Below are 20163 nucleotides of genomic sequence, written 5' to 3'. Positions count from 1 at the left end.
ATTTCTGCTGTATTATGCCTCTGATTGTAAGTTGCCTCTGATGGGTCTTGGAAATTCTTGGGGTTATTAGGCCAAATTAGAGCTGGGTTGAGGATTAGTTCCCCAATTCCAGCACAATGCTCTTTTTAAGTTAGAGAATTGTGGTTATTGGTTAAAAGGAAGTGGTCTATTGATTAGGGCTGTGAACAAAACAGGGGGCCACTCTGGGATCTCCCTGGGAGTTTATTAAACGTGTAGGTTCCTGGCCCAGAAAGCTGCATTTTGGACATGTCCCCCGAGGATCCTGATTCAAGGGGTCCCCAGACTACCCTCTGGATCACAGCTCCAGTGAATCAGGGTGGATTGCTTTCAAGACTGGGTTGGGCAATGGCATGTTCTTGGTGCCCTGTATCTGCACAGAACCCCCAGTAGGGCAGTGGGTTTACACAGCAAGCAGGACAGAGTTTGGGCTTGGGACCCAGTGGGCTGAGGTTCTAGTCTAGACTCGATGATTTCCCATTACATGACTCTGGGATGAGACCTGCACCTGTTACTTCGTTTGCAAAATGGGAACACTAACCCCTGTCCTGTCAAGACTGCCTCCCAGAGTTGGGGGCGCAATTTTAAATAGTGCTCTAGGGGGAGTGTGTCGGGGATCATCGTCGTCGTCATAATTAACGAAGAGGCAGCGGTTGAAACTTGGCAGGGGGTGGGAGTGTGAGGCTGGAAAGGGGGACATTCTGGATGGGAAGGGAGGAGGAGAAAGAGCCTAGAAGTTGGGTAGGCAAGAAGAAAACAGTCCGGCCGGGACCGGTTTGGCTCAATGGATAGAGCGTCGGCTTGGGGACTGAAGGGCCCCGGGTTCGATTCCGGTCAAGGGCATGTACCTTGGTTGCGGGCATATCCCCAGTAGGGGTGTGCAAGAGGCAGCTGATCGGTGACTCTCTCTCATTGATGTTTCTAACTCTCTATCTCTCTCCCCTCCTCTCTGTACAAAAATCAATAAAATATATTAAAAAAAAAAAAAAAAAAAAAACAGTCCGAGTGATGAAACTATAAAAGGTGCATGGGGCAGGCATGATGGAGTCACATGTGGTCAGGGTGTAAGAGGGTCAAGTTTTGAGGTCCTCAACTGTGTCACCTGGGAAAGCAACTGATAGGGGAGGCATTGGGGTCAGCCCATTTTGAGTTCAGTAAAAGTAAGAACTTTTTTTTTTTTTTTTTAAGTAAGAACCCTTGATAGTGTTTTGAAATTGGTCATCCTTTGGTGGAGAAAGAATTGGAGGGAAGGGGTTGCTGGAGATGGGGAACTGGATTCTGCTGCCTTGTGCATACAGGGTCTAGAGCAAAATGGTAGGCGCATCCAATTGGCTTTGAAAGAGGTCTCAGGAGAAACATGAGGTCGCCCAATTTAGGGTCAACCATGCCAATGGTCTTCCATTTACCCCTACCAACTCCTGCCAACACCATGGGCCCACGCCTAGCAGTCTGTAGGGGATTAGGACCCCGGGGTTCCTTGGGACTTTGGTGGAAGGGTAGAGATGGGGAGACAGGAGGAAGAAGACTAGGAGAGAAGGAGGAGGAGAAAAAGGCAGGTGCCAGGAGTGAAAAGGCGGGAAGGGGAAGATGGTAGTGTTCTGTCCTGGGACCCCAATGTTCCAGGGCATCCCCACTGTGAGTCAGGCAGTTTTCTGCTTTGGGAATGTTACCAAGACTTAAAGAAACAAACGAGCTTAGAAATTACATTCCAAAAGAGTAGAGTTTTTACAAACCAAACCCTCCCCACCCCCAAAAAAGAAAACACAGTTACTAATTAAAATGCTAAAAATCAAAACCAAATGAATATTTACATACAACATTTTCAACCCCATCAAGCCTTGTGTCCAGAGGCTTCTGTAGGAAGAGTGGTGAGTGACCTTGCACGGTGGCATGCAGAAAGTAGAAACTGGGACTTTATTGAAAACCTAGATCTGGAGCGTCTGACGCTGGCTGGGGGCCGGGCAGCCAGGCGCTGAGACAAGGATGGCAAAGGACAGTCTTGGACAAGGACGATGGTAAGGCTGAGCGGTCTGTAGGCTGCAGGGTTCAGGTCCCACGAGGATTTCTCTCCAAGGCTGGGGGAGCAGACCATCTGGCCCTCCGCAGCGGGGGGAGGTGGCAGGAGGCCTCTGGTGGCTGGTGGCCTGTTGTGAATCTCCTCACGCGGAGAGAACCCTGGAGGGACCCCTGGACCTTTACGGTGGGAGCACCACATCCCAGAGGGGCCTGGCCATGGCTCCCCTGGTCTGCCTGCTCTGCCCATACAGGTCACTATGTGACTGGCTGAACATGACCCTGGTGTTCTTCTGGTAGGGAATGGAGATGAAGGACTTTGGGTAACTGGCCTACAAGGGCAGAACTATTGTAGAAGCAGGTCGTAGTGCAGAGGCATCTCCCTGAGTCCTGGGGGCAAGCTAACCAAGCTGCTGGCTTCTTGGTCTTTCTTGTGGGGAATTCCACAGACAAACCATTCCATCCCGGTATTTCCACTCTGGACATCCAGGCAGTTAGAGGAGGGCCACGCCTGTGTGTGTGTGTGTGTGTGTGTGTGTGTGGCCAAAATGGGTTCACTGGCACCAAGGGAAAGGCCCCTGAGGCCTCTTGGCCACACTGCAATGAGCCACGTCACAATCTCTCCCATGACTCGGGCAGCTCGCCTGTGCCGTGGGGGAGGGTGGGCAGTGGAGTTGGGGCTCGGAGAGGAGCCATGAGAGGTCATAAGGCTAAGAGAGGCTGGTGAAAAGGCTGGCAGGCTGGCAGACACTCTCAGATCCATGTGCAAAGCTGCAATAAACAACATTCTCGAAGTTCAGTCCTGTTTTCCTGCGAATTCTCACTTGGGGAGTTTGGAGAAGTCTCCGTGCTCTTGAGAGAGTCTGAGTAATCCATGTTTGACTCAAAAACCAAAAAAATGTGTCAGATCGGGGTTGGGGGAGAGAAAATGAGAAGGGAAATGGAGAATGTCTGGTGATGTGGGTCTAGCCCTCCAGCTGGTCAGTGAGCATTTACAGACTGGCTGCCAGGGGCCAGGCAGGTACCAGGTGTGGACTGAGAAGCAGTGCTCTGAGGCCATCGGTCAGGAATGTTGGGGGAGCCAAAGAAGGGCTCCAGCGCTGGAGGGGAGGGGCCAACCTGACCAGGAGGCCGGAGCTCAGCTGCTGAGCTGTCTCGTCCACACGGGGTGCGGGGGGGGACACACCCCCCCCCACCTGCCCATGGTATTCAAAGCCTCTCATTATCCCAGCGGCAAGAACACATGTCTTCATTGCCAATAAATTACTTTAGGGGCTTTGTGGGGTAAATTAAATTATTAAAATAAAGTCAAACCACCTTAAATATTTATAGTAAGAAAAATTCAAATAAACAAACCTAGGCAAGAAATGTGTTACCGCCGTGTCCTGGGACACCAGCCTCATGGAGTGCTCCTGGGCCCGGCCTGGCCAACGGGGAGTCTCTTACTGGGAATATCTCTGCCCTCCTCCTCCAGCCACCGGATGTAAACACAGCAGAGATGTGGCGCCCCTCCAGGTGCTGGGAAAGAGGCCCCAGGGACCATGGCAGTGGGCTGTTAGGCAGTTACCTGTGCACCAGATCTTGAGAGTGACTCGACCTATTTCTGCCCTCAAGGAATATCCTGGGAAGGGAGGCAGTTCCAGGGGCACCCAGCTCTGAGCCCCACACCTTCTTCTCACCTTCTCGTCCTGCTGCATGCAGGCTCTGGGCAGGGAGATCCAGAGCACCAGGATTCCAAGCAGGCTCTTGGCCCTGGCTACTGCCCTATCATACCCCCTGGAGTCACAGCGGTCCAAAGCAGTGGGGCTGGGAGGAGGAGGCCGTGGGGGAAGGAAGGGGTGGGAATCATCTCTGGCCCAGCTCCACCAGGAACCCCAAGCTGAGTCCTAGGTCAAAACCCGTGCTTCTCATCGGGGTTTCCTCCCCACGAAGAGGGTGTGATTGGCAACGATCATCTCCAGGAGTCCTTTCCCTGAGGAGTGTGTCCTTTCCTCAGCTCTTCGGAGAGGTGGGTGTGGGCAGAACCAGGCAAGACGCTCCTTTAAGACCCAGGGACAAGCTCTCCATGGATCTCTCTGGAGACACTTTGAAGCACGGTTTTGGTCTTTCTCCTACTCAATGCCTTCCCTGGAGGAGCCAGAGACCGCCACCCCATGGTCAGCAGGAGACCCCACTTTACCTTGGAGTTTGAAAGCTGTTCTCTAGCAGGGGCGCAGCTGCTCTCCCCCAGGGCGAGGTAATGCGGAGGGCATGACCCTCCTCTCCGCCAGTTCCTTTCCGTCATCCATGCACTGGGCTGGCTGAGGCCGGGAGCTCCGCTGCGGTCACTCGCTGGGAGGGGCTGCTTTCTCCTCCCCTCCCCAGCTGGACTCTGACGGGTGCAGCCTGCACTTGGAAGGAGAGTGGCGAATGGCAGAGCGGGAGGGCCGGGCGAAGCAGGAGGTGAGAGACTGGGCGCTGCAGTCACAAACGGCATCCTAGGAGGATGAAGAGAGGAAATCAGGAGGAGCCAGGAAGGACAGACCAGCCAGGGTTGGATGACCAGCCAGGCAAAGAGCTGACTCCATTGTGCCAGGGACCAGGTCCCAAGGACGGTAGCCCCTCTTTGGACAATTTTTAAAAATTGTTTTTCTTGACAATTATGTGATACCATAATCAATAAAGAAAATTTTAAAATAAATAAATAAATAAATTAAGGCACAGTTTATAACCCCCCCCGACAAAAAAATAAAAATAAAAAAAAATTTGTTTTTCTTCTATTAGAGCAGTAATGAGTATTCATAAATAATTTTCCATAATGTAATAAATCCTGGAAAGTACAGGGTACCAAGGTGATGCCACTGAACACAGAGATGGCACAACTGACTCTCACAAATCACACGGGCAGGCTCCAGCACACCATCGGTGGCAGGAGCGATGCGAGCACGCGCCCTTCCTGTGGGGGATGCCGGCCATCTCTAGTCCTCACGAGCCTCTTGGAACCCGGACCATGTGTCATTCCAGGTCTGGGGCCTTCCGAACCCGGTCCCAGAGTAGCACAAGAACTTTCTGAAACACATTAACTCTATTTTCTGAAAACCAGAAGGTCTGGGACCTTGTAAGCCAACCCCACCTCCCGAGGAAGAGGGCACCGCCCCCCACCTACCTCGTTGGGAAGGACTGGCGTCCCATCTGCGTCCCGGAGGATACCATCTTTCCCCACCTGGGGGAGCCCGGAGAGCCGGGCCTCCTCGCCGCTGCCTGACTTGGGTGCCTTCTTGTTCAGGATCCTGGCCATGCCCTCCGGCTGGTGGTAGCTGGCCGGGGAGAGGGGCTCCGGCTTCTTGGCGCTCTCCTCCGCCGCCACCGCAGTGGGGCTGGGGGCCCGGCCGCACACGTTGCGGAAGAACTCCTGCACGATGCCGTACTTGGGGGGCTCGGGCTTGGCCCGGGCCTCGGTCATGCCCAGCTTCCAGACGGACTCCGTGCTCCCCGAGTGCTCCACCACGCTGAAGAGGCTGGACAGCCCGTCGTTGATGTTCCTCAGCACGGGGCTGTCCCGCGTGGTGGTGGAGCGGGCCCAGGCCGAGCCATTCTGCTTGCCCTGGTGCAGGTTCCACAGGCTGCGGTCCTTGGCGCCGTCCAGCTTGGACACGGACCGCCGCTGGAGCTTGGGCGAGCCGTACTTGGGCGAGCAGCAGGGCCGCTCGATGCGGGCGTGCACCTTGTCCAGGGAGGAGGAGATCTGCTTGCTGCGCACGGACACGAGGGAGGAGCTGCGGGGGGACCAGCTCTTGCCGTGGAGGCTGCCGCGGGGCAGGTCGGTCTGCAGGCCCACGCTGACCATGCGGGTGGTCTGGGTGCCCACGCTGGCCAGGCCCACCGTCTGGCTGGACGTGCTCTTCACCTTCCTCTCCAGCGAGCCCGAGCGCATGGCCTGGCGCACGCAGTTGGTGATCTCCTTCATGTCGTCGCTCATGTTGCCCGATATCTCCAGGTTGTGCAGGGCCGCGGGGAACCCTGGCCCCGTGGCCGGGGAGCCGCCCCCAGAGCCCGCGTCCAGGCGCTGCCGGGAGAAGTTGCACAGCCAGCGGCCGTAGGAGCTTTCGGCCAGCCCGTTGGCCTCGGCCGACTCTTTGGGCTTGGCGGTGGTGAAGAGGAAGCCGGGCTCGATGATGATCTTGCCCTCCCGGTCGTGGACCACGGGGACGCCCAGGCGCCGGGCCACGGGGGGGCTGTAGTAGACGCGGATGCCCGTCTTGTCCGGGGCCGTGTAGCTGCGCTGCATCTGCCTCCCGGCCGGGTCCTGGCAGGCCAGGGCCCCCAGGCGGCCGCAGTCCCGCGGCTGCGCCTGGGCCTCCTTCTCGGGGTCCACCGGCTGGGCGCCCACAAAGGCGAAGGCAGGGCTGTTGGGCAGCTTCTTGCCCCGGGCGGCTTCGCCGGCCAGGTAGGGGGAACAGTCAAGCAGACTTTCAAACTCAGACATGGAGGAGACAGATTTGGTCCTGGGAAGAGCAGAGGGAGGGAGGGTGGAGTGAGTGGGAGATAACATGCTCCGAGCAAGGCACGCTGGCCTCTGTCCCTGGTTCTGGTGCTGCCCCAGGGCTGGGACACAGCCGTCCTGCTCGCCTCTTGTGGAAGTCTCTGTCGGCGCCCCGCCCCACACCCCGTATGCACTCACACCTACACACCCTGCCTAGCACACTCTGAGCATCCGAGGGCTTTTCCTTCTGACTGCAGGAGCACCCGTGGTTTCCACACAGAGGAAGCTGGGAAAAGTCAGAGTTTAGTCCCTTACACGTAGCCCTCGACAAACAGTGGGTGGAATTGGGTGGGATTCCGTGTTCCTTGGGTGGGAGAACTCTGAGCTGCATGCTCTGCTCTGGCTCCCGGAGTTCCTCACTGAAACTGAGCTCAGGTTGCCCATGCAATGATAACGACCTCTCTCCTGGCTGCCTTCCCTTCCCTGACTCACTTCCAGGTGTTTCCTGGAATCCACTCCCAAATACATCATTTCCACTCAAACCCTCGTCTCAAGGCCTCACGTCCTTGTCCTTGCTTCAGGGGAACCCAAACTAAAACTTCACTGAGTCTCCAGCATGGGCCTGGCACACAGGTTGCCTGAGGACTGGACATGCTGGGCGTACGTAAGTGCACCTCCCACGTCAGACTGTTCCGTCCTCCAGTAACCCCAGGAGGCGGCTTCTATTCTCTCCACCAGCTAGAGATGGGAAGCAACAGCCGGCGTCAGAGCTGGAGACGGCAGAACTGGAATTCAAAACCCACACTCGACTCCACAGTCCACCTTCCTGGTCCGGGCGGCTCCCTCTGGGGCTCTGTGGCCCTCACTCCTTCCAGGGGTTTCCTAATGGTGGTGAAGTGGGCTTGAGAGCCTGAGGGGCTCAATAATCCCAGGAATGGGAGTCCAGCTTGACTCTCCCAACTACAGACACAAGAAGAAAAAACCTCAGCAAGAGCTAAATGATTTCTTTCCCAGCTAGGATTTGCGGGTGCCCCAGCTTTCCATGTCCAGAATCAAACAAAACAAAAAATCACACCCAGGAATTATCGCTTCAAGTGTCCCAGCGCCTAAGTGGCCTGGGTTGCATAGAAACCATATGCCTGTGTTCCGCCAGCTCGTCTGAGGTGCAGAGATGGGAACAGGACGCATGGGAGAGCAGAGAGGCAAGGCGTGGGGCTGCAAGGGGAGGTGGGTGGAGGGGATGCCAGCACCTCTTTAAGCCAGTTCCCCCGAGCTCAGCTTCGGAAACAGCCTCCTTGTCGTGGATCTTTTCACTGCGTGTCTGTCAAGGAACAGAGACAAAAAGGGTCAGTTCTGGTCACCAACACCCTCAGGGAAGGTGACAGGAGGTCACTCTGGGAACTGACCCCACCTGAGTCTCCTCTTGTGGAGCAGGAGTGATGTCAGCACTGACCTAACGTGCCGATTGGTCAAGTTCTGGCTATATGCACCCCCCCCGCCCCCCCAGGTATGTGATCCAGGCTTGGCCAAGGGGAGCTCCAAGAGAGAACACCAGAAACAGAGTCTGTTTAGAACTTAATCTGCATGTGATGACAGCTCCCGGGACCGCTGTTCAGTTGGCAGCAGTGATCTGGAGGTTCCTGCTCTGGGCTTGTCTCACCCTGGTTCCAAAGCAGGCCCCCACTTTTCTGTACCTGCATTGCCAGCCCTCGGGAGCCCCTAATAAATCCTCTCCTGCCTCAGTTCCCCAGAATCGTTGAGGCCACTGACTAACACACCGCTTCCTCAGGCTGTCATGAGGATTACACGGGGTGATGGAAAGGACCTGTCCACTCCCTGATTGGTTACTTGATGTGTTGCTATAAGGACAATGCAGCTGAGGCTCAGGTGCAATCTTCACCCGTGTAACCTAACTGATCTCCACAAGCAGGGCTGGGCCACGGCAGAGAACATGATTCTCATTTTACCAACATGGCCACGGGGGCCCAGAGAGGGCGAGTGACTTGCCCAAAGTCACATGGCTAGAGGCCCTGCTTTTCAGAAAGGCACATATGAAATCTAAAGAGGGCCAGGGGCCTGGCCAAGAATACAGACACCCAACCCTTCCCCCAGACATGGAAGGATGGAGCCAGACCACAGGCTTGGATGTGGACAGGGTGAGCATCCTCCTTGTCACATCCTTCCCAACGGAGGGACTTCCCAGTGTAGCCAGGAGCCGAAAGAACATGGATGGCTTGCTATCTTACTCACCTCTTTCCAACTGCTGTCCTGCTTCTCCAAGTCTGAGTGCTTCAGGACCCAGGGGTCAGCAGCCTTCTGCAGCTGGGCAAGGGTGAAGAAGGTGGTCAGTGGTGGGCACAGCTGGTGAGCAGGGCCCCGTCCTGTGCTGGGCCACTCTCCAGGCTCTGCTTTTCAGCCTGGAGAATCCAGATCATGGACTAGAAGCCACCTTCACAGTGGGCAGCAGCTCTGAGTCACCATCAAGGTGGATTGAGAAATGACCATAAAAGCAACCACAGCCGAAACCGGTTTGGCTCAGTGGATAGAGCATCGGCCTGCGGACTGAAGGGTCCCAGGTTTGATTCTGGTCAAAGGCATGTACCTTGCTTGCAGGCACATCCCCAGAAGGGGGTGTGCAAGAGGCAGCTGATCAATGATTCTCTCTCATCAATGTTTCTAACTCTCTCTATCCCTCTCTCTAAAAAATCAATAAAAAAGATATATATTGGAAAAAAAGCAACCACAAATGGACATCCTTATAGATGACATTATATCTCCCTGAAGGCCTTGTGCAGGATGGTGGTGGGGAGGCCCCTCAGCCCAGCCGGTGCCCTCTCCCAGTCCGGGATCCCTTGGGGGGTATCCATCTGCCACAGAGGTGGGAAAGGCTCTCGCCACCACGGCTGCACTCACCAGCCATGAGCCCAGCTTCTGGCTGAGGCTCCCCCTGTGGGAGCGCACTAACCACCAGAGGGTAGCTCCTGCATTTAGCGTCTGCCTCCTGGTGATCAGTGTGTGTCATAGTGATGGGTTGTTCTGCCATTCAGTTGATTTGCATATTAAGGTTTTATTATATAGGATCCTATACACTGTAATTCAGTTGTTACCACAATGTTAATTCATGCTACAATTTCTGGAACAGCTAAACCAGCTAAGCAGCAGCTGCATCACATCAGGATGGCGTCTTCCTAACAGGAATGCTAAAGAGCAGATAAACTGAACGACAACACCTCTACACCCTGTTGTGAACAGCTCTCTATCAAAGAGGCAAAGTGTAAACAAGATGTCCATTATGATTTCATTAATGATTAAAAAAATATAAATTTACCAAGAAAGGGAGGGAGTGGGTTGGAATAAGCTTTTTGTGATATGTGGGTCTTATATAAAGATGAAGTCCTGATTTAGGTAATTAAAATAAAAAGTAAAGCAAAGGAAAAAGCCAAAATAAAGAGGGGAGCATAGCAGCCCGCTAAGCTGGATGCAATGATGTGAACTGTAGGGGCATAATGTTCAGCGATTGCTTTTCCTATCTCCCTCTTTGGGTTGGAGGACTCCCATCTTCCCATGGGGACCCACCCTTGGTTCTTCCCTCTTGGTTCCTGGGTTAAGGCAGGCTCACACCTAGCCAATCAGAGCTTTGTAGGAAAGGACATGTCTTTCCACCGCAGTCCCTGAGCTGTGAGGATATGAGCACAAAACTAACAGTGGTCATATCTGAGGACAGCTTGCTTAAGAAAAAAACACACAGAGGAAAGCAAGTCTGAGAGACCTGCAGAGAGATAGACGCAGTTCCTACTGTGTCCTCTGAGCCCCTGGAGGTAGCTCTGCTGAAGGAGGCCCACCCCAGGCCTTACTCCACAATGACTGCCCCTGTGGCTTGAGCCAGTTCGGGCTGGGACAGGCCTCACCTGGCTCAGGCGGTTCTGCAGCTCCTTTACCTGCTGCTCCACCTGCTGCTTCTCAGCCTGAAGCCGCTCCACCAGCTGCAGCTTCTCCTGGCCCCAGTTGCGCTCGCTGACCTGCAGCTGCCGCGTCAGCTCCATGACGGCGCTGTAGGACTCTGCCAGGAGGTGCTGCTGCTCCTCCCGCTCCCTCTGCAGGGCGGCCTTCCACTCGGGCCCTGTCCGGTCCCCCGCGCCCTTCCCGGCCTTCAGCTCTGTCTGTGGGAGGAAGAGCAGATTGGACGCTGGTATCAGGAGGCCCCACCTCTCTGCTCACCTGCCCTCTTTCCCTCCAGGGCACCAGCAGGGGGCAGGGGAGAGAGTTCCCTGGGAGGACTCCTCACTCAGAACTACCCCCTCCTCCCAAGCAAGGCTCGTGGTACTCTTTCTACCCACCCCGCTCAGTGCTGAGGGCTTTCCGGGCATTTATTATCTCAGTATCCTCGTGCAAACTCGGCAAATGACTACCGCTTTTGATATTTTACACAAGAGGAAGAGGTTAGAGGGGTTAAGTTACTTGTCCCAGTTCCTATAGCTATACAATGGCAGGTTCCTAGTTATGGCTTCTCACACTTCACAGCTCTTACTAGCAGTACAGAGTTTACAGCTAGTGGGGACATGCACCCAAAGTCATGTCATGAATGCGTGCAGGAATCCCTCTAGCGTGATGGCTTTCTCAGCCTCAAACCCTGGGGTGGCAGGAGGTGAAGAGACAACCTCAAGAATTAAGGCACCCCACACCTCTCAGGCTGTGGTCTGGAATCTCAACCCTCATGGGGCCAGCAAGGTTCCCAGCGGAGAGGAGCATCAGGAGGGGGAGGGGCTGGCGCAGACAGTGGGCGCTGTGCGATGTGCAGGTGGGGCAGGAGCTGTGAGATCTGCAGGGAGGGTCAGGAGGAGAGCAGGATGGCTCAGGGCAGCGGGAAATCTGAGCATTTGGAAGGTGAGCCAGGAGGGGCAGAGGTTTGGGGAGTGAGGGTCACATCTGCCCCTGACTAGCTAAGTGACCTTGGGAAAGAAACTTGACTCCTCTCTGCCTGTTTTGTCACTTGCCCAGCAGGGATAATGAGTGCACTCATCTCCACGGGGCCATGACACTGGACGGTAGCCTGCAGCAGGGGCAGGCTGGAGGAAGCTGGACCCTGCCGAGTTGTGGCGGGGCTAGAGGTGGTTAGAGCACTCTCTCTGAGTGGCAGGAAGTCCACCCCGTCACTGCACAAACCAGAGCGGGGCAGCCCCGGGTACACAGCAGAGACCACACCCCCCGAGCTCCTGGGTAAGGCTGCTTTGGTCATGCTGGGTTGTGGGGAGAGGAGCCCCTCAGTTTGAGGGAACAGAACAGAGCCAGGAAGCAGGGGGTCAAGGGGATCCTTACGAGGAGAGGAAGGGAAGAGTGAGGACAGCAGGCAGAGGAAGCCCAGGTGTGTGTGTGAAGGAGTCACCAGGTACACAGAGGCACTTATGCTTGGACATCCTGCTCCCAGATCCCACAGCTGAGACAGAACCAGGAGAGATGTCTCTGTCGGGCGGGAGACTCACCAGGGAGGTGTGACTCTTGAGCTCTGCACGCTCCGTCTCCCAGGTGGCCTTGGCCTTGGCGAACTGCTGCTGAAGCTCCGTCAGGCCACGGCGTTCGTCCCGCAGCAGCCAGCACAGCTCCTTGAGGGTCACCTTCATGTCGGCCAGCGTCTTGATGTACTCATTGGGCTGCAGACAAGGGCGAGGCCTGGGTCAGGAGCGCTTAGAGGGGCTGCGAGGGGAGCCTGGGCCGGGAACACTCACCCAAAGCCCAGACTGGGACCCTGCCGGGCCTCAGGCAAGCCCCTCCCCCTCTCTAAGACATCTCACCCAGGACAGTTTAGCCCTAAGATTTCTAAGCTGAGTCATCTCAACCCTGGCCACTTCCCGGGCCAACATGTATCCCAGCCTCACATCAATAAAAACCCTGCAGGTACAGCCGTAATTATGCTGCCTACATCGAACCGGGCCCTGGCTGCTCTGAGGCCCTGCAGTGTCCAGGTCCTGGATCCTTCTCCTTAGCCAGGAGTCTCTCTGACCCACTGGGGGCCAGATAAGGGGTCCGAACCATGGAGCCTCCCTGAATGCCTGATTCGGTCCCAAATCTCTTCTCCTTGGCCCATGGCTTGTTTCCCACGCGTACCCAAGCTCACTGTGTGTACCCTGGGAGCCTGACCCCACTGTTCTCTCTACCCCTGGCATGATTTGAGAGTTCTTGACTCCAGACCACAAGATCTATTTTCATATGACCCCAGCCTGATGTCCTCATCACCACTATGTACATCCCAAAATGCAAGGAATCCCAGAATCCACACCTCTTGCCACACCTCTGCACACGCTGTTCTCTTGGCCCAGAATAGTTTTCCCCTCATTCTCTACTAGGCAAACTCCTATTCATCCTTCAAATTTCACCACCTAGCCCTAGCCAGTTTGGCTCAGTGGACAGAACACTGACCTGTAGACTGAAGGGTCCCAAGTCCCATTCAGGTCAAGGGCACATGTCCAGGATGCAGGCTTGATCCCCAGTAGGGGGTGTGCAGGAGGCAGCCGATCAATGATTCTCTCTAATCATTGATGTTTCTCTCTCTCCCTCTCCCTTCCTCTCCGAAATCAATAAAAAAATATGTAGAAAGTACCCTCACCACAAATAACCACTTCTCTGTGACACTGTCTACTACACTCCAAACAGAATTAATTGTTCTCTTGCCTGCGGCCCCCCAGTCCACCATCTGACCCTCTGTCAGATGGGATGATGTATATACCCCACAACACTGAGCTTCTGGGGCCAGTGACCAGGCAATCACCCTCTGCAGCTCTGGTGCCCAGTATAAGACAGATCAGAGAAGGTAGCAGGAAGTGGTCATTAATCAGACAAAGGAAGAAACGGACAGGACAGGACAGGACTGGGAACAAACCGTGTTTTGGGTCCAGCTGTCCCCCATGCAGGTCTTGTTATCCGAATGCTGGGCATTTAATTCCTCTTCCTCCATTAGCAGGTACAGCTCCTTCATGCTATTTACCTAGTTTAAAAAAACAAACACCACACTCATCAAACGGGTGGGAAGGCATCATGCCTGGGGGTCTGACCCTCAGGAGGAGGGGATTCAGGCAAGTGGCCCAGACAGAAAGTGGACTGAACAGCCAGACTGGAAGACAGAACAAGATCTGTGGTGCAGCATGGCTCAGAGGCATCCAGCTGAGCACCACATTTTAACTCTGGCCCCTGGGTGCCATCTAGACCGGGAGCCCAGCTGGAGAGTCAGGCACGTCTGGCCTCCCACCATCTCTCTAGCCCAAACACCATGAGGTGTCTCTGAAAGCTACTCAGAAATGACATGCTGTCAGGCCAGGTCAAAGTAGGCACAGTGGCTGGAACACAAAAGACACAGGTGCCCCGTGGTTACAGAAAAGGGAACCAGAGGTTCAGGTTGACAGAAAGGAGGTTTCCTGAAGGCAGGATTTGTTGCTGATGGAATCTGAGCAGCAGTCCAGAGCTGGCCGGGGAGACCAGGCTACTAACTCAGGACAGGAATGAAGCAGAAGGAAGCCACCTTCTGACCGGGGGGCACATCCATGATTTATTCGACAAATGTTTACTGAACTCCTACCATGTGCCAGGCTTTGTGCTCAGAACTGGGGATACACCAGTGAGCAAGAGAGACAAACAAACAAACACACAAACCCTTTAGCTTCTATTCCGTAACAAGAAAACAAACATGTGAAATGTATGAAATGTCATTAAATGTGTGGAATGTCACATAATAACAGGCGCTATGGGAAAAGGAGACTAAGAAAAGGAGCTAGGGTGTGCTGTGCCTCGGTGGTCAAGGAAGGCCGTGGAAACAAGGTGATACTTGGGCCGAGTCCTGAAGGACATCAGCTGTGAGCTTAACGGCAGGTTGAGAATTCCAAGAAAAAGGACAAAACCCTGAAGGGGGAACCCGTCTGTCTGAGGCAGTGAGGGGAGAGCAGGGCTGGCGGAGCCGGCCACTGCGGGAACTCCGGCTTCTCCTCCAGGTGAAATGGTAGCCAGGGGAGGAGGGACACCGGCCTGACTTTCAGTTTCACAAATCCCTCCGGGCATCACCTGGAGCCGTGGTCGGCAAACTGCAGCTCGCGAGCCACATGCGGCTCTTTGGCCCCTTGACTGTGGCTCTTCCACAAAACACCAGGGCCTTGGCAAAGTCTATTTTGAAGAAGTGGCATTAGAAGGAGTTTAAGTTTAAAAAATTTGGCTCTCTCAGCAGCAGCCAGGCCCGAAGCAGCCAGGCTGGGATTGTCCAGGCCTGGAGTTGTCGGGCCCAGAGCATCGGGGCCCGGAGCAGCCGGGTTGGGAGCAGCCAGGACCGGAGCAGCAGCAGCCAGGCCGGGAGTGGCAGCAGCTGCGTGCAGAGCAGCTGGGTGCAGAGCAGCCAGGTTGGGAGCAGCTAGGCCCAGAGCAGCAGCAGCCAGGCCTGGAGCAGCCGGGCGGGAACAGCTCGCTCCTCACCTGCCCATGCCCCAAGGCTGCTTCTCAGACATGGCTGGAAACTTTTGGGGGAACTTGAGGGTCTGCTGAATCAAGTGATGAAGGCTTAGATCTGGATGTGTTGAGTTGTTGTAGCGCTGGGGTGTTGATCTATGAGTGGGGCCTTAAGTGGGGTCTGGATAAGGTTGGTTGATTTATTGTATTTGGATGTGTCTTTTGTTTGAAGTGTATCCTTGGGAATGTGGAGGTATTATTGATTTGAGAAAATGCTAAGTATAATTGATTTACTACCCGAAAAATGTAAAGTTCTGAAAGTTTAAGGTCTTTTGCCAAAAAGAGGTTTTAAAGCTAATATCTTAATTTTAATGGAGAAAGGGGAGGACAAGCCCTTTTCACCCAGAACAGGTAATCCAATTCCAGCCAGCAGCTATGTTTAAACAATGTGTTCATTTACATTTGAATGGCTACTACGCCTGTGGATAGCCCAAGGGCAAGTTTACATGTAAACAAGTTTGCTTCTCAGTTCCCAGGGCAGAAAAAACAAGGTTTAAAATTATTAGATTTTAAAATTTATTCTTAAAAATGTAAAAGTTTATTAATTAAAAAAAAACAAGGAAATTAAAAAACCTGGTGAACAATATTAACTGTTGATTATAATAGAATCAGAGATACGGGAGGGGAGTGGACTGACAATTCTCGGGGAAAAGGGGAGTGGTGGAAGAGACTGAACATAAACTGTGCACCTATGGATGAGGACAATGGGGGGGTGAGGAAAGGGCAGAGGGTGGGGTGGGAATCTGGTGGAAGGGGGGGGAAAATGAGGAACTTTTGTAATAATATGAATAATAAAGATTGATTTAAAAAATAAAAATAAAAAATTTGGCTCTCAAAAGAATTGTCAGTCGTTGATATTTGGCTCTGTTGACTAATGAGCTGGAGATGTAGAGTAACAGCAGATCCCCATGTCACACAACTCCCCGGGCACCATCCACATGAGTACATGCTGCCTGGCACCTCCTTGTACCCGTGTGAATGTGAGAGGCTTGGTGGAAGGGTACAATGGCAGAAGCAGGGAGCCCAGTGAGGAGGCTACTGTGACAATCCAGACAAGACGTGATGATGACTCAGAGGGGGGCAGGGGAAGTGCAGTTGGGTCAGATTCTGAACAGATCCACAATGGGCAAGAGTGGCCATGCAAGCCGTGAGCCTGGGTGAGCTCCCCAGGGAGTAAGAGCGGGTGAAGGAGAAATGCTGCCCAAGGGCTGAGTCCCGGAGACTCTGCAATTCAGCGGTCAGGTCAGGGAGAACAGCAGGGCCCAGCCAAAGAGATGGAGAAGGAGCCACCAGTGAGGCGACAGGAAAACCAAGCGCGTGTCCTGGAAATCACATGAACAAGGGTTTCTAGGGTCGGGAAGGCGCAGAGGCTGGAAAGTGTGTGTGGGGGGACAGGGCCTGGATAAAGGAACACCCCAATTCTGTCCCCAGCCACGAGTATTTAAATATACAATCTTCTATCTATTATACACAGGTACACAACTCTTTCTCTGAAATCCTTGGGGTCAGGTGTGCTTGGAATTCAGAATTAATCAAGATTTAGAAGAATAATATGGCACCTACACTCTATCTGGTCCTATCAACTTCATACCACCCTCAACCCGGTCCCAGTCCCAGAGGAAACATACCTCAAGGAAGTCATCCCTCTCGCTGGGCAAAACCTTGCCCTGGCGCCAGCGCTTGAGGAACCACCTGAGCTTCATGAAGAGCAGCAGGAAGTTGTGCTTGAACTGCTGGGACTCCTGCACCAGCATGTTCTTCTCCTGGCTCCAGAACTTCTGCTCCAGCCTGCGCTGGAGGCTCAGACTCTGCAGCTCAAACTCCCGCCTCAGGAGCGCCCTCTGCTGGTCCTCCTTCAGCTTCCAGGTGAACGAGAAGATCATGAGCAACCCCGCTGTCCCCCTGGGCACTACCCCACCCCATTCCAGGCTTCTGACAAGGGCGGTGAAGGAAATCTGGGTGGTGTTTTGTTGGTGGTTCCTGCGAGGAATTCCACCCCTAGCAGCTCATTCGGTTGAGCTAAACACTACCCTCTGTTACTCCAGGGAAGAGGAACTCCTAAAGTCAACAGCAATCAGTTACTGAATCAATGAAAACAGCTGGGATTTGAATCCAGCTCCGTTTGATTACAAGAACCATGACATAATCTAATAAGCATGTACTTCGTGCCAATGTTCCGCATGAACTCACATTTAATGAGGAAGTTGGGAGGGTGAGCAATGAAGGCAGGGAGTGGTGAGGGCATGCTGGGAGTGAGGAAGACTGAGCACATGTAATATCCTAGAGAAAGCAATGCCATGTCATGAGGGAGCCAGAGACCTTGATTAGAATCCTAGCCCCACTTTGCCTGGATGTACAACCCTGGGCAAAAGTACTGCAGCTCTCTGGGAATCCGTTTCCCCGTCAGGAAAATGGGGACACAGCATGAGGGAAGCCCTGAGGATTAAAGGACATGATGTGTGGAAAGTGCATTACCCAGGCCTGATGTACCGGTATGGCAAGGGCTTAATAAATGCTTTCTATGAGTAGGATTAGCATCTTGATTACCAGCCAGATGCAAATTATAGGCCTTTCGGCTATAGATTTTCAGCTCTGATGGGGATAGAACTTCATAGACCGGAAACAGAGACTCAGAGACGAGACAGGGGGGTCACAAAGACAGCCAATGACCAGCCCCGGACTCCAGCCCAGCACAGCTAATGTGTGATCACATGTGCAGCAACACTCCACAACCAGGGGGCAGGAAGACTCAGGTTTTCCCTGACGTTCTTGCCTTCTTAAGTAAGGTGGCCAGACATCCTGCTTTTTGGCAAGACAGTCCCGATTTTTAACAATTTGTCCCGTGTCCCACGATGGGACGCGGGACAAACTGTTAAAAATCGGGCCTGTCCCGCCAAAAAGCAGGAGGTCTGGTCACCTTATTCTTAAGATTTGTGGACCTCTGAGAATTCTGCCTTCAGATCAGGGAAGGGAGGCTGAAGTAAGCGTAGGTAGGGCCCTGAGCACCACGCACCTGGACCATTTTCTGGTTGAAGCTGTCAGCTTCCTCCTTCCGTAGCTGCCGCTCCTGGGACAGCTGTTCCTGCAGGCCCTGGAGGCTGTCGTGGGCCTCGGCCAGCACCAGCTGCAGCTCCTTGATCTGGGGGAGGCAAGAGGGCCGTGAATAATGAGGCGGGAGAGAACAAGAGGAGGGGAGAAGCTGTGGTCAGAGGACAACAGTCGGAGGAGAGCAACAGCAGTACGTCAGACCCCAGCTGCCTTCAAAGTACAAATCAGACACAAAGGCTGACCCTACCTCAGCAGTTCATCGTGATGATGAGACAAAACAGTGCGCGTCACATCCAGCTACCACAATTTTAGCTCGATCATGTGTCTTTTTAAAATTTACCTGAAGAAAATAATATACTGTGGACACTGAGTTTGATCTGAAAAAAATGTCCACCAGCTCACTGTTTATAACTGCAAAAGTTACAAACAACTTAGATAGCAATGATGAGAATCACCATATGCATTAAAGGGGCCTATCCATAGGTAAAATCCATAAACTATATCCTTAAGGATGGTGTCCTTTATGGTATGCATATTATCATATTGTTATATGTATACTACGGTATGTGATGGTATATACTTCAATAAAGAGTTTAAAAGATGTATCTCCACAGAAAAACATAAAAAGCATGGACACACAACTAAATGTCAAGAGTAGTTAACTACATGATCCTGGCTTTCTTCTTTGTACCTTTACACAATGGTGTTTAAGGACTGTGTTGTAGCTATTAGTTGCTATGTAATAAAATCTTAAGAAAACGACAATAAAACGCTACATTTTCACGGGAAATTGCGCTTATAAGTATTTGTAACTAACCCAGGCAAAACGAACCTACTCTGTTAGAAATCAGAATGGTGCCTGGAAGAGGACATAGAGGACTCCTGGGCAGGCCATGCTTGTTTATGCATCTGCTTGCTGACTGCACAGGCGTGTTCAGTTTGCGGAAATTATTTGAGCTGCCCACTTACACAATGCAAGTGCTTTTCTGTAAGTATGTTACACTTCACTTTAACATGTTTCATGTATTTCTAATAACCGAGGGTGATTTTCATGGTGTCATGTTAAGCAGGAGGAAGAAAAAGGTCAGTTCCACCCTTACACAAAACCTTCCCAGGCATAGCACGATGTCCCTCTGTGAAAAAAAATACACGTTTTTTATCTGGCCAATAATGTGGAAATTTGGCAATGGAAAGCACTAACTTGAGGTTTATCTTATAGTCCTGTTTGGTATGAAAAATCCTTGCAGGGCTAGATCTGCTTACTTTAGGGTTCTCCGTGAACTCAGTACCAACACAGTGCCGGGCAAATGGAAACGGATCACTAAGGAGTGGTTGAATGAAACAATAATCGAATGCCTGCAGGACATCATTTTCTCTGCAGGTGAGCTGGCCTATTTCCTTTTCTCAGAAAACAAGAACTAAGTATCTCCTGATTCCGCCCCTCCCCTTTTTGGCCACGGCTGCAAGGAAACTCTAACCACTGAGAGAATTTGATCTTTCGACTTCAAGGGAGCTACTCGCTCTGCATAGACTGCCTACTGGCCTTCCTGGGACTCCAAAGTGCCTTCCCAGGAATGCTCAGAGGAAGAGAACGCTCAGGTTAGGGCACACACAGGGCTCTCCATGGCTCAGGACTCTCAGGCAGGTCGTCCAATGCAGCCTATCGGACCCTTTTCTTTTCTTTTTAGTTCTTTATTGTTGGAAGTATTATGTATGTCTCCCTTCTTTTCCCCCATTGACCTCTCCCAGCCTGCTCCCACCTCCCAACACAGGCCCTCATTCCCCTATGGTGTGACAGGACCCTTCTCTTGCAGGTTTGGGAAGGGCTTGGAACCACTCAGAAGTCCTCAAGGATCAGAGAATCCTAGCAATTCCAACTTGAATCTTCCCATGTTACAGACGGAAAAGCTGCATCAGAGTAAGACCACGTCCCTGCCCAAAGTCCCACAATGGTAGGTCCCTGAGGCCCAGTGATGTGTCATCCTCTGCTGGAACCGGCTTCTGGCAATCCTCCTCCTCCTCCTCCTCCCTCCCCAGCATGGACCAGGCTAAAGCTGAGGCTTTTTGTATATTTAATGCTTTCAACACACCACGAGGGATCGCTTTATTTTAAAGGCGAGAAACTGAGGCTCAGGAGAGGT

At 53.0% G+C, this 20163-nt stretch overlaps 1 protein-coding gene across 4 annotated transcripts in view; it reads right to left on the bottom strand.

Moving 5' to 3' along the window:
- The window catches only part of SOGA1 (suppressor of glucose, autophagy associated 1), a 77884-nt gene that overhangs the window by 16080 nt on the left and 41641 nt on the right, over positions 1 to 20163 (bottom strand). Inside the window, exons 7-15 of one of the 4 annotated variants that reach the window (XM_045574588.1) lie at positions 17988 to 18113; positions 16603 to 16833; positions 13368 to 13472; positions 11974 to 12141; positions 10402 to 10653; positions 8744 to 8809; positions 7744 to 7814; positions 5177 to 6515; positions 3218 to 4508 (exon numbers count right to left, since the gene is read on the bottom strand). In XM_045574588.1, the coding sequence (XP_045430544.1) occupies positions 4356 to 4508; positions 5177 to 6515; positions 7744 to 7814; positions 8744 to 8809; positions 10402 to 10653; positions 11974 to 12141; positions 13368 to 13472; positions 16603 to 16833; positions 17988 to 18113 (2511 nt within the window). In that variant the 3' untranslated portion in view covers positions 3218 to 4355. Of the gene's footprint in view, positions 1 to 3217; positions 4509 to 5176; positions 6516 to 7743; positions 7815 to 8743; positions 8816 to 10401; positions 10654 to 11973; positions 12142 to 13367; positions 13473 to 16602; positions 16834 to 17987; positions 18114 to 20163 lie in introns of all 4 variants that reach the window. The other 3 variants (XM_045574589.1, XM_036419199.2, XM_045574587.1) reach the window with 3 other exon arrangements.

The sequence above is a fragment of the Pipistrellus kuhlii genome, unplaced genomic scaffold, assembly GCF_014108245.1.
Source record: "Pipistrellus kuhlii isolate mPipKuh1 unplaced genomic scaffold, mPipKuh1.p scaffold_m20_p_6, whole genome shotgun sequence".
Taxonomy (NCBI): domain Eukaryota; kingdom Metazoa; phylum Chordata; class Mammalia; order Chiroptera; family Vespertilionidae; genus Pipistrellus; species Pipistrellus kuhlii.
This window is presented reverse-complemented; position numbering and strand designations above follow the sequence as displayed.